Source organism: Triturus cristatus, chromosome 5_2, assembly GCF_964204655.1.
Source record: "Triturus cristatus chromosome 5_2, aTriCri1.1, whole genome shotgun sequence".
Lineage (NCBI taxonomy): Eukaryota > Metazoa > Chordata > Amphibia > Caudata > Salamandridae > Triturus > Triturus cristatus.
The window spans coordinates 303712674-303727489 of NC_140588.1; the positions used below are offsets into that span (position 1 = coordinate 303712674).

The 14816-nt window shown below is 44.0% G+C and overlaps 2 protein-coding genes across 3 annotated transcripts in view; one reads left to right on the forward strand and one right to left on the reverse strand.

Moving 5' to 3' along the window:
• The window catches only part of LOC146822906 (tyrosyl-DNA phosphodiesterase 2-like), a 157861-nt gene extending 148580 nt beyond the window's left edge, over positions 1–9281 (reverse strand). Inside the window, exon 1 of one of the 2 annotated variants that reach the window (XM_085607060.1) lies at positions 8056–8349. In XM_085607060.1, coding sequence (XP_085463186.1) covers positions 8056–8250 — 195 coding nt within the window. In that variant the 5' untranslated portion in view covers positions 8251–8349. Of the gene's footprint in view, positions 1–8055; positions 8350–9152 lie in introns of those variants that run through there. The other variant, XM_085607061.1, reaches the window with a different exon arrangement.
• The window catches only part of ACOT13 (acyl-CoA thioesterase 13), a 71704-nt gene continuing 66019 nt past the window's right edge, over positions 9132–14816 (forward strand). The window contains exon 1 of the mRNA XM_085607062.1: positions 9132–9399. Coding sequence (XP_085463188.1) covers positions 9313–9399 — 87 coding nt within the window. The 5' untranslated portion in view covers positions 9132–9312. The remainder of the gene's footprint in view (positions 9400–14816) is intronic.

A 14816-nucleotide genomic window follows, 5' to 3' on the forward strand; every position in this document is an offset into this window, starting at 1 on the left:
TAAGTCCCTGGCTAGGCCCTACCGCCTACACTCCTGGTGGATTCTTCCAGCTCTGCTTCACCCCAATGGCCAACTCACCACAAAAGCTTCCCTCCCACTCTTAAGTAGCCCTAGGTCAGGTGACCTCTAGCCAAGGCGGCAAAAGTAAAACCCCACCTCCCTTCTAGAAGGTTCCAGCTTCTTCCAGGAGCTTCCCCACTCTAACTATGGGACAAAAAGGCGGGCTGGTATCGCAACATTGTTGTGGGTCCCAGCCAGCTCCTGGCAGCTAGGGTGCTACTATGAAAAACGACCACCCTGCAGTAGCAGGGGTCTGTGGCAGCCATCTTGGGAGAAGTAAGCACCTGCACCTTAACACTACAAAAACGAAAAAAATGAGGGAAAAAGGGCCAAGTCCAACAAAAATAAATCAAGCAATGTCAATAGGTCTGGCTTTAAAATGAAAGTTCCACGTTAGTCATTGATGTGTTAAGGCACTCAGGTCCTCAAACATGCAACAGTGACTCATTCTTACACTTAATGATTTGTTCTTTCATTCACCCACTTACACCAATACAATAAAACACACACAAGTCAAAAAATATGCAATATAAAATGAAGGACTAAAGGTGAAAAAAGGAAAATATACTCTGCCTAATTGTGGCAGGCATGTGATTGCATTAACAAATTAAAACAAATGCATCAATGGATGGTATTGTACATAGTGTGCAGCTGTTTTAAAGTTCAAGAATGGGCGCCAAGTTTTAAGTCAACGTGTGGGCCATCTGGGAATGGTACAACAGTGGCACAGTATAGAAAATACCATTCTATTACGGTCGCCTGGTTTAAAGTCAGTGGCTGTGTGGAATGCAGAGAGGTGTAGATGAAATTAGTGTCAAGGAAGTGGCCCATTAGCAATTTATGGGGAGCTGTACTATGCTCTAAAAATGGAAACAAAGAGAAGGAAAAAATTAAAGGGACCTATAAAATGAAAAATTTTAAACTAAAGAACTGGCCCACTAGCTGTCGCACTGAAGCTAATTAATTTTCAGGGAGATGTGCCCATGTGGTCAGGGAACTGCTGCCACTGACTCACAGGGCAATAGTGTCAATAGCCAAATTTGAATGATCAATTGCTGTATGCGGTCATGGATGGAAGGGGAATGTAAATGATAACCATTCAGACCAAAGGTAGAAGAGGGCTGACCCAAAGCCCCACTATGCATGTATACATAAATATTTACATATATATTTAGATTTAGATTACAGGATCCTGGCAAACTACTAGGTCTGTCAGGTATTTTGAAGAAAGACTAGCAAGAATGCAAGAATTATTACTGTGCAAATATTCTACCCCGAGGGTTTGGCAATTGGGATAATTATCACCAAAAACCTTGCCTACTAAGGTAATCCGAGAGATTTCATGCATTAAATTATATGTCTGCAGTCTTTAACACTTGTGCAGTAACAATCTACCCTTAAGAGGTCTATTGGCTTCAACATACGCATTTTATAAAAAACAAAACAAATTAGGCCTACTGCCTTTGTTGTAACTTGTCAGACTAAATAGATCATACCAGTGGCATTGAACATAAATTCTCCAATTAACCAATCAGGCCGGTATTGAGCCTGGACCTTCCCACCAGTCAACTGCTATGTTTAACACATAGGTACTAAATTAAAGTTGTTGCAACAAGATAAAATCCCTCCCTCAAGAATCTAGTAAAGGTTATCTTACTGCAGCTCTTCGATCTCCATGGTTTGTTCGAATGGGTTACCAACACCAAAACGCTTGCCTACTACATTAACCAATGAGATTCCATTTAATAGAGTACCTGTCTACAGCTTATAACACGGTATATGAACAATCCACCTTTAAAGGCCTATTGGCTAGAACAGCTGCTTTTCCAAATAAATGACCCAAGCCTACTGCTTTCGTCATAACTTTTCATAACGAGCAGATCAAACCTACGGAATCTGAGATTACTTTTCCCAATACACCATTAAGGCCTGTAGCCATTAACACTGGATTGTAGCCATAACCAACACATGGCTACTGAATTGTTCATAGGACAACTATCCGGCATACAGTTCTAAAAGTACAAATATGTACAAAATCTTGTTTTATCTTGACCCATTTAGCAACTGCTTAAGGACAGAGGTCAAATGTCAGTTTGTCTATTTACTAATTGTTGCTCATGTGTTTCTGGAAAATGGTGTTTACTTTTCTTTCTCTTTTTACAGTTAATGCTTTTTGTCAAGTGAGCTATTTGACAATAGTTGTGAAACAAAATGCAGTAAAATGTCAGTTTTTTTTCTCCAAAACAACATTTGAACAGCTTGTAAATGAATAGTACAAGTGGATCAGAAATTATGAAAGAACTTTTTTGTCAGATTTAAATTGGAGGAAAACAAATCAGAAAACTTTAGTTGGTGATGTGCAAATGACAAATATTTTGCAGAAACTTTATTTCCAAACATTGTACGCTATATAGTTTCAAAACCACATGTCAGTGACAAATCCTGTGGCCATTTCAATGTAAAATCTGCTGATTGCAAATAACAGTGGGCTGCTACTTTATGCTTTAGTTCTGTATTTATTAAAAGTGATAGTTTTTAAACATGATGTGAGACACATTCCTGGCCAAACCCTGGTGACAATGCATTTAATGAAGGAAGAGGCAAGTCTGCAGTCAAGTGTGTCTTATATGTGGCTAGATTTGCATTCTATTTGAAGGTAATGTTTAGTCTAGTAAATCAAACAAACGCATTTTCTGTACAGCAGACGTGCTGAACTTGCATATTTGAAGGGTCTCTCATATGTGATAAAGAAGAAAATGGTGTCTCAGGGAATTAAAATACTTGCCCAGGATCACATAATTTGAAACCAGTTTATGGGTCAAGAGCATTAAAATTAGGTCGAGTAGAATATTTAAGTCACTTGAACTGCAGGTCAAGTAACATTTTGGGAATTTTTCAAGCCCTGCATAAGCAGCGCCTGCTGTACTAAGCATAACATTTCCCTCAAGCAAAAAGTCTTACCCAAGCATTCTTTTCCACTGAAAGCACACAACTTCTATCCAATCAAAATCTGCTCTCAAGGGCATCAACATATAGGATCAGACTAGCCCTTGTATGAGTAGTGCTTTCTAAAGCGCTTTTTCTGTTGATCACATAAGGTAGAATGCAGCTGTATACTGATGAACAGAAAATCTCCAAACAATGAAAATTACAATCAACTATAGGACAGTATGGGAGGTGTCAATATGCGAAGAACACTATAACCAGTTCCAGGAAGGGGTGCCATTTTGGTCGTCTAACGCAGTATAGATTGTAGACTGACTCAGACCCTAATTATAGACACATAAAAGGGCTTCAAATGGTTTAAAACCGCTCCAGTGAAAAAATGTTTAGGTACTCTAATATGACATCCTTTTGTGCTAGACACCTACACAAAACGCAAGGTCAAATTATTATAACATAGCCACTGCTAAAACACGCTGTGCTGCCTCAAAGTTCTGGACCTTTCACTTTCCAATGTTACAGTGGATCACCCTCCAACTAAGCATTTGCGAAAAAGCATTTCTAAAAAAAAAAATAACAAATGAAATGAAAGGTCATATTTTGCACCTTGATGGATGAGGATAAATTCTGACCCTCTCTTATGTAAATAGATTCATTCCACGCCTACATGCTTAAGAAAACATAGAAGTGTGCCTCTTCTAGATGTGCAGGTCTGTCACTATTATCCATATGCAACTGCTGTCCTTCATATATTAATGTTAACTACCTCACTTCAAATGCTATATGTACCAACAAGGCTATTATAGTAGAACGTCCCTGAGTGAATTGTTATCGCGCATAAATAAAATAATACTTTGACGCCTTATATACACCAGTATTGAATAAGCCAGACATGCAATATGATGGTAGGTTTCCGATTATATGATTTCCTATCATGAAACATTCTATGCAGATTGTTCTGGGGTTTTTTTTTTTTTGTTTTAAACAAACGAGTGCCTGTGAAAAGATGAGGATCAGATTGCATTAAATGCTCTGGGGGAGGGAGCAATGTTCATGCTTTTTGCGATTGCCTAGAAGGAACACAGCACATTACCTCTACATCCCTAGTTCTCTACATTACAACATGAGGGTGACTCCACCCTCTGGACAGAAAAAAAACCACACAGGAATATTCTAGTAAGCCCTATCCACCCTCCTGGGCACCATATGAGGCACTGGGTTATCCTAAATTCTCCTTGATATTTTTTCTATCTACAAGGGCAGTACATACAGGACAACCTGTTTGGAGGACGGGAGACTTTACCGCTGGGCTCAGGAGTCCCCGCTCCTCTGTAGCACGAGATGTCTTGCCAGGACCTACAGCCTAGGGTGGTGGTACACGTCCTGCCATTGTCCTCTCCTCCAGTCGCTTGTGGTCGTTCTTCTTCCTGGCCATGGTGCAGCTTGGGGCCGGGCGGTCTTTCTCTATTATCCGGCTTGATGTCTGATAGCCTGGAGATTGGTCCACATCAGCAGAGGGGTGGAGTCAGGTTTCCCTTTGCTCCTGAGATGGTCTCAGTGGGCAGGTGTGAGTTTTGGGCTAATATCTGTATGGAGGAGATTTATCTGCAGCCTTGGACTTCAGCCCTTACTTTTTGTACAGGGCAGTGGGACTTACTGCAGCATCCATCGGGGGTGGGGGGAGGGGGGATGGTGTTCACTGTGCCCTTTAGTGCTTTTTGTCTGCCAGCTTCTTCTTTCAGTTTTGGAAGGAGATCGGCCTTTACATTGAATGCACATGCTCAGAATTAGGCTCTCTGAGCATGCGCGTCATTTCTTTTCTGGCTGGGGCATTCAAGGACACGCCTGCCACATATATAAACAGCGATCCTGGGGGCAGGTAAGCATTATTTGGTATAAGCTGGCTGGATTTTCTTCTTGTATTTGTTCCCAAGTATTTTGCTGCCATTTGCCTGCAGTTGGTGCTTGATTTGCTACTGCTGCTATTCACCATGAGGAAGCATACTTCAAAAAGGAATCACACCTCTCTTTCCCTGTCCCCTTCCTTATCGGAAGATGAGTCTTCTTCTCCCTCCCATCCCCTCCCCTAAAAGGCATAAGCAAGGGAAGCGGAAGAGGAGGACAGAACTCAGCGCATTTTCTGGGAAACGTATAAAGGAGACTCCAGGGAGGACTCTGTTATGGGAGCGTCTGCTAGCCTGCAGGTGACCTCCTTTCAGCATTTGATGTTTCCTCACACAACAAAACTTCTCTTACGGATCCTGACCTTAAAAGGAAGTATATCTCCAAGGAATTATTACAGGACATTCTTTCTCATGTTTGAGAAAATATGGGATTTCCTCCAGTGAAACAAACTTCTTCATCTCAGGATAATTTACTTCTACAGTTTTGTAAACCTCTTAATGTGGGTCTTCCTATTCACCAGTTGATTTTTGATATCATCAGGAATGAGTGGATATATCCTAAGAAGATTTATTTGCCGAGATTTATGACAAAGCGTTATCATTGACATAGAGGCTGTTCTTCCAGATGCTGTCCAAGTAGATTTGGTGGGTCATTCTTCGATGGCAGAGGAGAATATTCTCAAAGACCTGGTAGGAAAGAAAGTGGACTCTTCCTTAAAGTATTTTTTTCTGGATCTTATGTTGCGCTCAGAGCTGATGTTTATGGGGCTTATATCGCTCTTTAGGTTGCTCTTTAAGGCAGCTCAAGAAGAAAAGGATTGTCTTCCTCTACTGGAGTCTCTGGAATGGCAAAATGTGTACTCTCGGACATAGCCTTTGATGTGGTGAGATCCTCAGCTCTGGTGTGCGGAGCATCCATTTTGGCCAGGAGAAATCTGTATTTAAAGGACTGGAATACAGTTGTGGCCCAAAAAGCAACAGTCCTTAAAATCCCTTTTGATGGCCAGAAATTGTTTGTAGCAGACTTAGAGGAGAAGCTCCATTGCCTCTTCAAGGAAACACTCCTCGTCCTTTAAAAAACAAAATGCTGGAGATCTTTATAGCAACCATAGAGGAGGCAGATGTTGCATCCGCCCTCTATATCCGAGGGTAAATCTTCTTTGTTTTGTTGCTTCAGGAAACAGAAATCGGATGCAGGTTCCAAGACACACAATTCCTGACTATGCCGGGGAGCAGGCATTATTACAGGTCGGCAGACTGATAAGGGAATTTTGCTGCACATGGAGTTCCTGAACCACAGACAGATGGGTCTTCATCATTGTCATGAGGGGTTACTGAATAGAATTCCAGAATCTTCTGACTCCATCGGGAACAATCCTCATCCCTGTTCCCCAGGATGCCATCAAAAAATGTGCCTTGAGGGAGAAAATTGCCTTTTTCCTCAAGAAGAAAGCAATTTGCCCTTTGCCTCGGTGAAAAAGAAGCCACGGGTTCCAATCCATTGTCTTCCTTGTTAAGAAGTGGGATGTGGGATATCATCTAGTGATAGACGTAAATGCTCTGAATCTATTCATCTCAGATGTCAAATTCAAGATGGAAACCCTTCAATGAATTGCTCCATTAATTCCATCTCAGTTTCATGATTACCCAGGATCTAAAGGATGCTTACCTGCATATACCTGTTGATCAGCAAGACTGGAGGTTCCTGAGATCTGCTGTATGGAGCAGTTTATGGTCATTCCCTTTGAAATAAAATTAGCCCCCAGGTTTTCACCAAGATGATGGCTCTGGTTGTGGCTTATCTTCACTTACAGGGTATTCAAGTTTACCCTTATATTGACGACTGGCTTCTTCACGTCCTGTCCGTTAAAGAGACCTTTAATATTCTGGATCACACGAAGGGGGTGTTGGATCGATTGGGCCTTCTCCTCAATCTTCCCAAATGTCAGTTGATACCTTTGAGAGATCAGGTTCATATGGGCATTTCCAGAACAGATCTTGCAATAATCTTTCTTCCTCCAGAAAGGATCAATCAAATGCAATGCCTGTTCAGGTCGCGTCTTTTGTGTTTACAGGTACCAGCTCAACTGTGTCTGGAGGTCCAGGGGCTTGTGGCGGCATGTCTGTTCGCAGTCCACTGGGCTTGCCTACATCTACACCAATTCCTTCGGCATTTACACAGGTTGTACTTTCAGAACCAGTGCTTAATTTGAGCTGGTGATTTCCAGTGATTAGCACTGGCACTAATGCCAGTCAACCACATGGTGGTGGTGTTTGTCTAAATTTGAGATTAGCACAATAAATGTGTTTAATAATTCAATATACATTAAAAACGACAATTCAGACTAATCCATGCTATTCTTATAGCTTTCTGTGGCCTGGAATAGTTTGAATTGTTACACTTGTAGCAGTATGATAGTCAGTAGTTGTACTGGTACTTGTAAAGAATAAATCGTCAGGAGCGTGAGAGAGAGGATTCACTGAAGTTTATTCTCATGAAACGAGGGGCCTAATGGAATGTACCCTTCAGCATGAAAGTCCCAAAAGATAGCCATTGTTCTTAACTCTTCATGCTGAAGGATACCAGAGTGCAGATACCAAGAGCGTTCGAAGCAAATGAACAAACAGGTAGGAAACAGTAAAACATATAATGTGGTTTTGGCCAGATCGCTCAGCAGCGGATGCTGGGCTACAGTAGTGGCCAAAAAAAATAAATAAATATATATATATATATATATATACACACACACACATACACCAGAGTGTACAATTAATATCACATAGTATGTAACACACCTACATAGTATGTACCAGTACAATTATTGGCAGTGGGTGATGCAGGCTGTGTTGCAGTGGCCTCCTGAGAAGGGCATGGGCATTTTCATTTTTACAAATTAAGCACTGCAGAAAACTCACTCCCTGAATCACTTGGTTCCTCTCTTCAGTCAGGTCAAGCAACGTTTTATGCAAGAAAGAAAACAAATACTGCCAGCAATGAGAGAAGTTGAGGGAATAGGTTTTGCGGCTTTGCAGAAAAAAAAAATTGTTCACAAATATTACTTTTTTCCACTAAAAAAAGAGCACAATATTTAGAGCAGATTCGATAATATTATTTGGCTGCCAGAGTTAATAAAAAGGGTGCACGTACTTCCATGTGCCACTCGTTCTCAGCCAGGTAACACTGAGCCACAGCCTGATCACAGCTTGCGATAGCTGCAAACTCATCACACTGCTGCGCTCGGTCTCTGGCCAAACGGCTATCTGCAGTCTCCTCGTCCATATGTCCAGGGGCAAGGACGCCACCATCATCCTTCACAACCTCACTATCCACAGAGTCAGACATCACCTAAAGTTGCACGCGAGCTCAGACTCTACAGAAAACAACCAAGACCCCGCCTCCGGCCGCTGGTAACATTGTAAACTCCCGCAGTATAAAGACTCCCACAGTGCGTGCGTCACAGTTGAGTATAGAAGCGGCTGACAGTGCATAATAGAAACTGCTAAATGTGGACGTAGACAGTGCAAGACTGTAGCAAACGTAGAACCGCTGTGGCTTCTCATTTAAAATACATTAAATGGGGTGGCCACCTTTAACACATCGTCACAAAATGAGTTTGAAGTAGCCTCAATTAAATTATTTCATGATCGACAGCTAATTGAGAAACAAACAGTCAAGTAACTGTATAATGGAATAAAATGTGAACCTGTTACTATACGTCATTTGTATATATATATTTGCCACACAGCCCTGTTAGACTTTTCCTTGGTAAGCTTCTGGCTTTCACGCCCGTAGGTTTCTCTTGTAATTAATAGAACGCTGCACCATTTCAAGATGGCGCTTTAGCGTGCCTTTTTGACTACATTGTTATAAAGCTCATATTTGTATTACTGTCTAGGTACATATTGAGCAGGCTCTACATGAAGGAGCCGCAACTACATGAAAGATTGCTAAATGTCAGAAGCTGCACAGCTGCCTCATTGTTGTCATAAAAATGTCAAGACATAATAGGAACTGATAAACAATACAGACACAATCACGCGGCGCCTTGCGGAGTTAAGTGACAGGTTCTCTCTCTTGGTGGCCATCTTTGATTGTAGTTGTATTAGAGAAATAAGTGTATAATAGTTACGCAATTAAATGCTTACATGAACGATTGGTACATGAAAATATGAAAAAGAGATATAGCTGTAAATTGCATTGACTGCATCGATCTCTGTCGTAATGAACGAAAAGTAGCAACATACCAAGATGGCGGCTCGGTTTACGGTCAGGACTATGCTTTGCTGAGGCTCAAGTTGCCTTCTAGTAACCTGACCTTCTCAAAGACGCCTTACTACCGAACTAGTCCTTGCACAGGGTGAAGGAGGCGTTTCAGCACGTGGCAGTGAGGATCAGCTGGAGACCATGAGCGGCACATTGTGCGCCAATTCTCTGCGACAGGCAATAAATGCCATGTGGCGACCGCCCGGCTTCGACCGGGTGATGAGCAAGGTACAGAGACACTTAAGTTCGCCCACCCTTTTTACCCATGTTTGTGTTAATTTAAACTCCCTAACTGGTTAGGGTGTTATATTTTTATTTTAAACATTTATATAGTGATTTTTTATGCTATCCAGGAAGAGCTTTCATAGCTGCTAGTTTTCTAAAGTCCAAACTACTCTGGTCCAGTTATTTTTCTTTGAATTCTGGAACTTGTAGTCCTGGTTTTATAATGCAATAAACAAGACTGCAAGTCCAGATTATTATTATTTTTTTTTTATGTACTGGCGCACCTAGACACGCTTGGAAATTTGGCAGGGCTGCGTTTCCATGTTTATGCAAGATGTTCATTAATTGCCCTCTTCTTCGTCTGGGCTTCCCTGTGTGACCCTGCCTGGACCAAGTACAGTTTCTTGTCCGTGGCCAGTGCCCTTCTACTGGCCGCAGGCTCCTTCAGGTACTCTTTTTTTCTTTTTTTGGACATGCACTTAATAGAGTGCATTTCTCTGCACTCCCCCTCCTTCACCCCTGCTCTCTTCCCGTTGTCCGTTCTTCCTTTCCAACCAGACTGCTCTCCCGCTGTGTGTGCTTTAAAACTCCTACCCTCTTCCTCTTGTCCATGCTTTCCCTCCCAGCACCCGCTCCGTGGCAGTTAGCTTAAATTAAAAAAATGGTGGGGCATGAAGTTGTGCGACACCATACATTTTGGAGCATGACCGGTGCAGCACTTCTCTTTGCTATCCTCAAGTAGGACAAGCATTTGCAATGCAATAGGTCTCGCATTTACTTGAGTTTGAGCTATTGGCATTGTAAATGACAATGCCTTTTATTTATGTTTTGGTTTTTAAAACAGATAAATAAAAGGCATTGTCATTTACAATGCCAATAGCTTAAACTAGCGTAAATGCGAGACCTATTGCATTGCAAATGCTTGTTCTCTTCTGCACACACAAAACATCAATCCTCATAGTGATAGCCAGGGACAGCTTTTAGCGCTAGTGGGGCACAATTAAAAATTTGCTAACATTCGTGACAAGAATTTTCAATTCTATTAAGGACAAGGAGGCGAGGATTATGCTTACTCATTTCTTTACTAGAAATGCTCAGCAGCCAAAACACAGTATAAGAAAAAACTACAATACCCATGAACACCAGGGTATGACGTATAACCATAGAGTCCATTGTCTATATAAGCCAACATAGCAAGTACAACATCCTCTTTCTTTGGTGAGGAGAACAGTTTCCAAAAGTAGAAGAAACAGATGAAGAGTCACAACGACCAACAGGAGGGATCACCAGCAAAGATCGCAGGAGACTGTAAGGCAGAACGCACATCCCTGGAGGGCGACAGGATTCTGGTAGCCAGACGCCATCGGATGCAGAGGAAACCAAAAGATGCAGTAAGAGTGTCACTTCGGGTCAGAACCTGAAAAGAGACAGACTGCCGTAAAATACATCCAATATAAGAAAAAATGTAACAAGGGGGGGAGAATATCAGAGAAATATATAACAGCAGAAGGTACATAATACATATGCGAACATCTGTGTAAATGCAAATTAATACATGAGAAGGAACATAATGGGTGGGATAATCCTCGCCTCCTTGTCCTTAATAGAATTGAAAATTCTTGTCACGAATGTTAGCAAATTTTTAATTCTATGTCAGGACAGGAGGCTCCGATTATGCTTGTTCAAAGCTTATCCACCACTACTGAAGCAACATGATCAATAGGTTTATAATAAAAAGCCTTAAACATGGAATCAGAAGACCAATCTGCGGCCTTCATAATGTCAGACAAAGTCACACCCAAGGAAAAAGCTTTAGAAGCCATAGCTCCCCGTGCAGAATGCGCCCCAAAAATAGATACATCAATGCCTGCTTCTGACATAAGCCAGCGCACCCAACGAGCTAACGTAGCCGGGGTAACAGGACGAAAGGGTTTCTGCAAAGCAATCAACAGTTGACCCTGTAAATCAGAACGTAAAGAAGCAGTACTTACCTCATAATCTTTGAGACATTGGACCACACAAAGATTGGGACGGAGAGGAAAAGAAGGATAAGATATCACTGAAGTATTCGTCTTGGTACGACGAGAAATGCGAAAAGTAACACCCTCAGGGGTAAAACAACGACCAGCCAAATCTAAGGCCCGAACATCAGAGACTCGTCTGCACGAGACCAGGCAAAGTAACATGGTCAGTTTGGCTGACAGCTGTTTGCGGGAAAGCAAAGGGTTGGAAGGCCAAGCGTCCAAAAAGTTCAGGACAATGGAAACGTCCCATAAAGATGAATATTTAGGACACGGGGGAGTCGTTAGGCGAATACCCTTGAGCAATTTAGTAATCAAAGGGTGCTCCCCCGCAGGTTTACCGTCAAGAGGAGACTGGCCTGCCGAAATGGCCGAACGGAAATTGTTAACGGTCCGATAAGCTAAGCCTGAAGAGGCAAGAGACGCCAAAAAATTAATAATTAGAGAGACATCCGCTGAAGCGGGATCAGCTTCCCGTTGAACACACCAATCACACCATCGTTTCCAAGAACCTGCGTAGCGTTTGTGAGTGTTGGGTGCCCAGGACTCGCTGATAAATTTGCAAGCGTCGCTTGAAAGGCCTGGGACCGACCAACGGTCCCCGAAAGTCGCCAAGCCAGAAGACGGAGAGAGCCTGACTGGATTAGGGGATGCGGATTCCCTAGAGGGTCCAGCAACAGATTCCACTTCTGGGGAAGAAGGATCGGCACCGCACAACACATTTCCAGAAGAACCGGGAACCAAGCCTGAGCCCTCCACAGAGGAGCAATCAGAATCAGCTCTGATTGAAATCGCTTTGTTCGAGCTAGGACTCTCGGAATCATCATGAATGGAGGAAAGGCATAGCACAGCTGGGCAGGCCAGGTCTGGAGAAATGCGTCCGTGGCCAGAGCCTCCGGATCCGGTCTCCAACTGAAGAATCGGGGAAGTTGCGCGTTGAGGCGAGAGGCAAAGAGATCTATGTGACTCTGCCCCCAAAATCGACTGAGGGAACGAAAGATGCGGGGGTGAAGTCTCCAATCGCTGAAATCCCGAAGGTGACGTGAATGCCAATCCGCAATCAGATTGTTGCGGCCCGGAAGATATTCTGCAATAACAGTGATCTTCCTTTGCAGACAATAGTGCCAAAAATCTTTGGCGATCTCCGCTAACAATTTGGACCTCGTGCCGCCCAACTTGTTGACGTAACGAACCGCGGACACATTGTCCATGCGGAGAAGAATGCAACAATTGGCCTGAATAGGTGTGAGACAACGAATCGCAAAGGAACCCGCCAGGAGTTCCAGACAATTGATGTGAAGAGACAATTCCTGCGGGGACCAACGACCCCCCGTTGAAATCGGGCCGCACCGGGCTCCCCAGCCCCACCGACTGGCATCTGACTCTATCACTATCTCCGGAGAGGATCCGAACAGGGCTCGACCATTCCAGGCCTCCATGTGGTCCAGCCACCACTGCATCTCGCATCTGGCCTCGTCTGATAGAGGAATCTGATCGGAATAGCGAAGACCCTGCTGAAGATGACGGATCTTCAGCCGTTGTAATGCCCTGTAATGCAGAGGACCTGGAAAGATCGCTTGAATTGAGGACGCTAATAGACCGACTACACGAGCTATAGATCTCAATGACACAATCCGTTTGGAGATAATCGACACCAACTCCCGTTTGATATAACGAATCTTCTGAGAGGGCAACAGAAGTTGACAGGTGAGAGAATTGACCTGGAAACCCAGAAACTCCATCACCTGTGAAGGAAGGAGGACAGATTTTTGAGGATTCACTAGAAACCCTAATGATTGGAGGAGATCGATCGTCCAATCGAGTTGCAGGGTCAATTTGTGAGGACAGTCCGCCAAGATCAGAATGTCGTCCAGATAAACAATCAGGCGGAGACCCCGCGCGCGTAAATGTTCCACCACTGGCTTCAGAAGTTTTGTGAAGCACCATGGGGCCGACGAGAGGCCGAACGGAAGGACCTGGTATTCGAACCAGCTCCCTTGCCACTGGAACTGAAGAAAACGCCGATGTGGCTTGAAGATTGGGACTGACAGATATGCGTCTTTGAGATCGAGACGAACCATCCAATCTCCCGCTCGGAGAAGGTCTCGCAAAAGATGGATCCCTTCCATCTTGAAATGTCGGTAAACCACTCCGCCGTTGAACTCCTTTAGATTGAGGACGAGGCGAGAACCGCCCCCTCGTTTCGGAACTAGAAACACCGAACTTACAAACCCTCTGGGGTGGCGGGTAGTTTGAAGAATAGCCCCTTTCGCGAGAAGAGAAGCGATCTCCGAGGAGATGATCTCCTGATCCTGAAGAGAAAAAGTCAACGGGGTAGGAAGGAGAAGTTGAGGCACGGGCTGATAAAATTCTATTTTGTAGCCCTGAACAGTTTCGAGAATCCAGGCATCGCTGGAGATTAGTTGCCAATTGTGTAGAAAAAACTGGAGCCTTCCCCCCAAAACCACATTGGAAAAAGGAATCACTCTCACCTGAAGTATTGGAGTCGTGATGACCTCCTTGTTGTCCTCCGAAGCGACCCTTCCGGAATTGTCCCCTTCCCTTGCGGGAGGGATAGAAGTTTGAACGGGTGGAGAAACCGGGATCCTGTCCGCCTCCACTGTGGGACTGAAATCCTCGTTGAGAATTTTGCTGTGATCCGCGGCCGAACGAACGTCCCCTGAGACGTCCGGCCTTAGCGAAAACCGGCCGAAACGCCCGCTTCAGCGAAGCCTGGGCTTTGTCAAGGCCACTGAAGGTGGCCACAAAACTAGAAAGTTCTTTGAGGAATGGTTGTCCAAATAAAAGCCCCTGAGCCAAGGGACCGGCCTCAGAAGAGGAGAGCTCCGCTAACCTGGGATCCAGGCGAAGAAGGATGGAGCGGCGTCTTTCGCAAGAAAGCGCACAATTGGCATTACCCAATTGACATATGGCTCTCTGAGCCCATTGAATGAGTTCATCTGGGTTGACCAGAGCCGATGATTCCTTGGCCAGAACACCCAAATCTAACATCTTCGTGAGTGGGCCCAATAAATCTAGAAGTTTATCCTGGCAGGACCGCCAAGATCTATCCAAACCCTTTTTAGGGTCTCGTGCATACTTTTTCAGGTAGGTGACCATGGTAGGGTCAACCTCCGGAGTGTCGGCCAAATGATCTGCTAGATCAGGACGGGGACATTCAGATCTCATACGTGCCCGGGCATCTTGAGGAAAGGGCTGGCGAATGTGGGATTGGACGTAATCCGCCACCGCTGGGGAAGGTAGCCAGGAAGTGGAATGGGGATGCATAATTTCTAAAGGTTCAAATGTAAGAATGGGTGGAGTGGAAGGCGCGTCAACAAAATGCTCTTTGCGAGCCCTCTTCCGAGGAGGTGGTTCAAATTCAGGTGAGGAAGCATC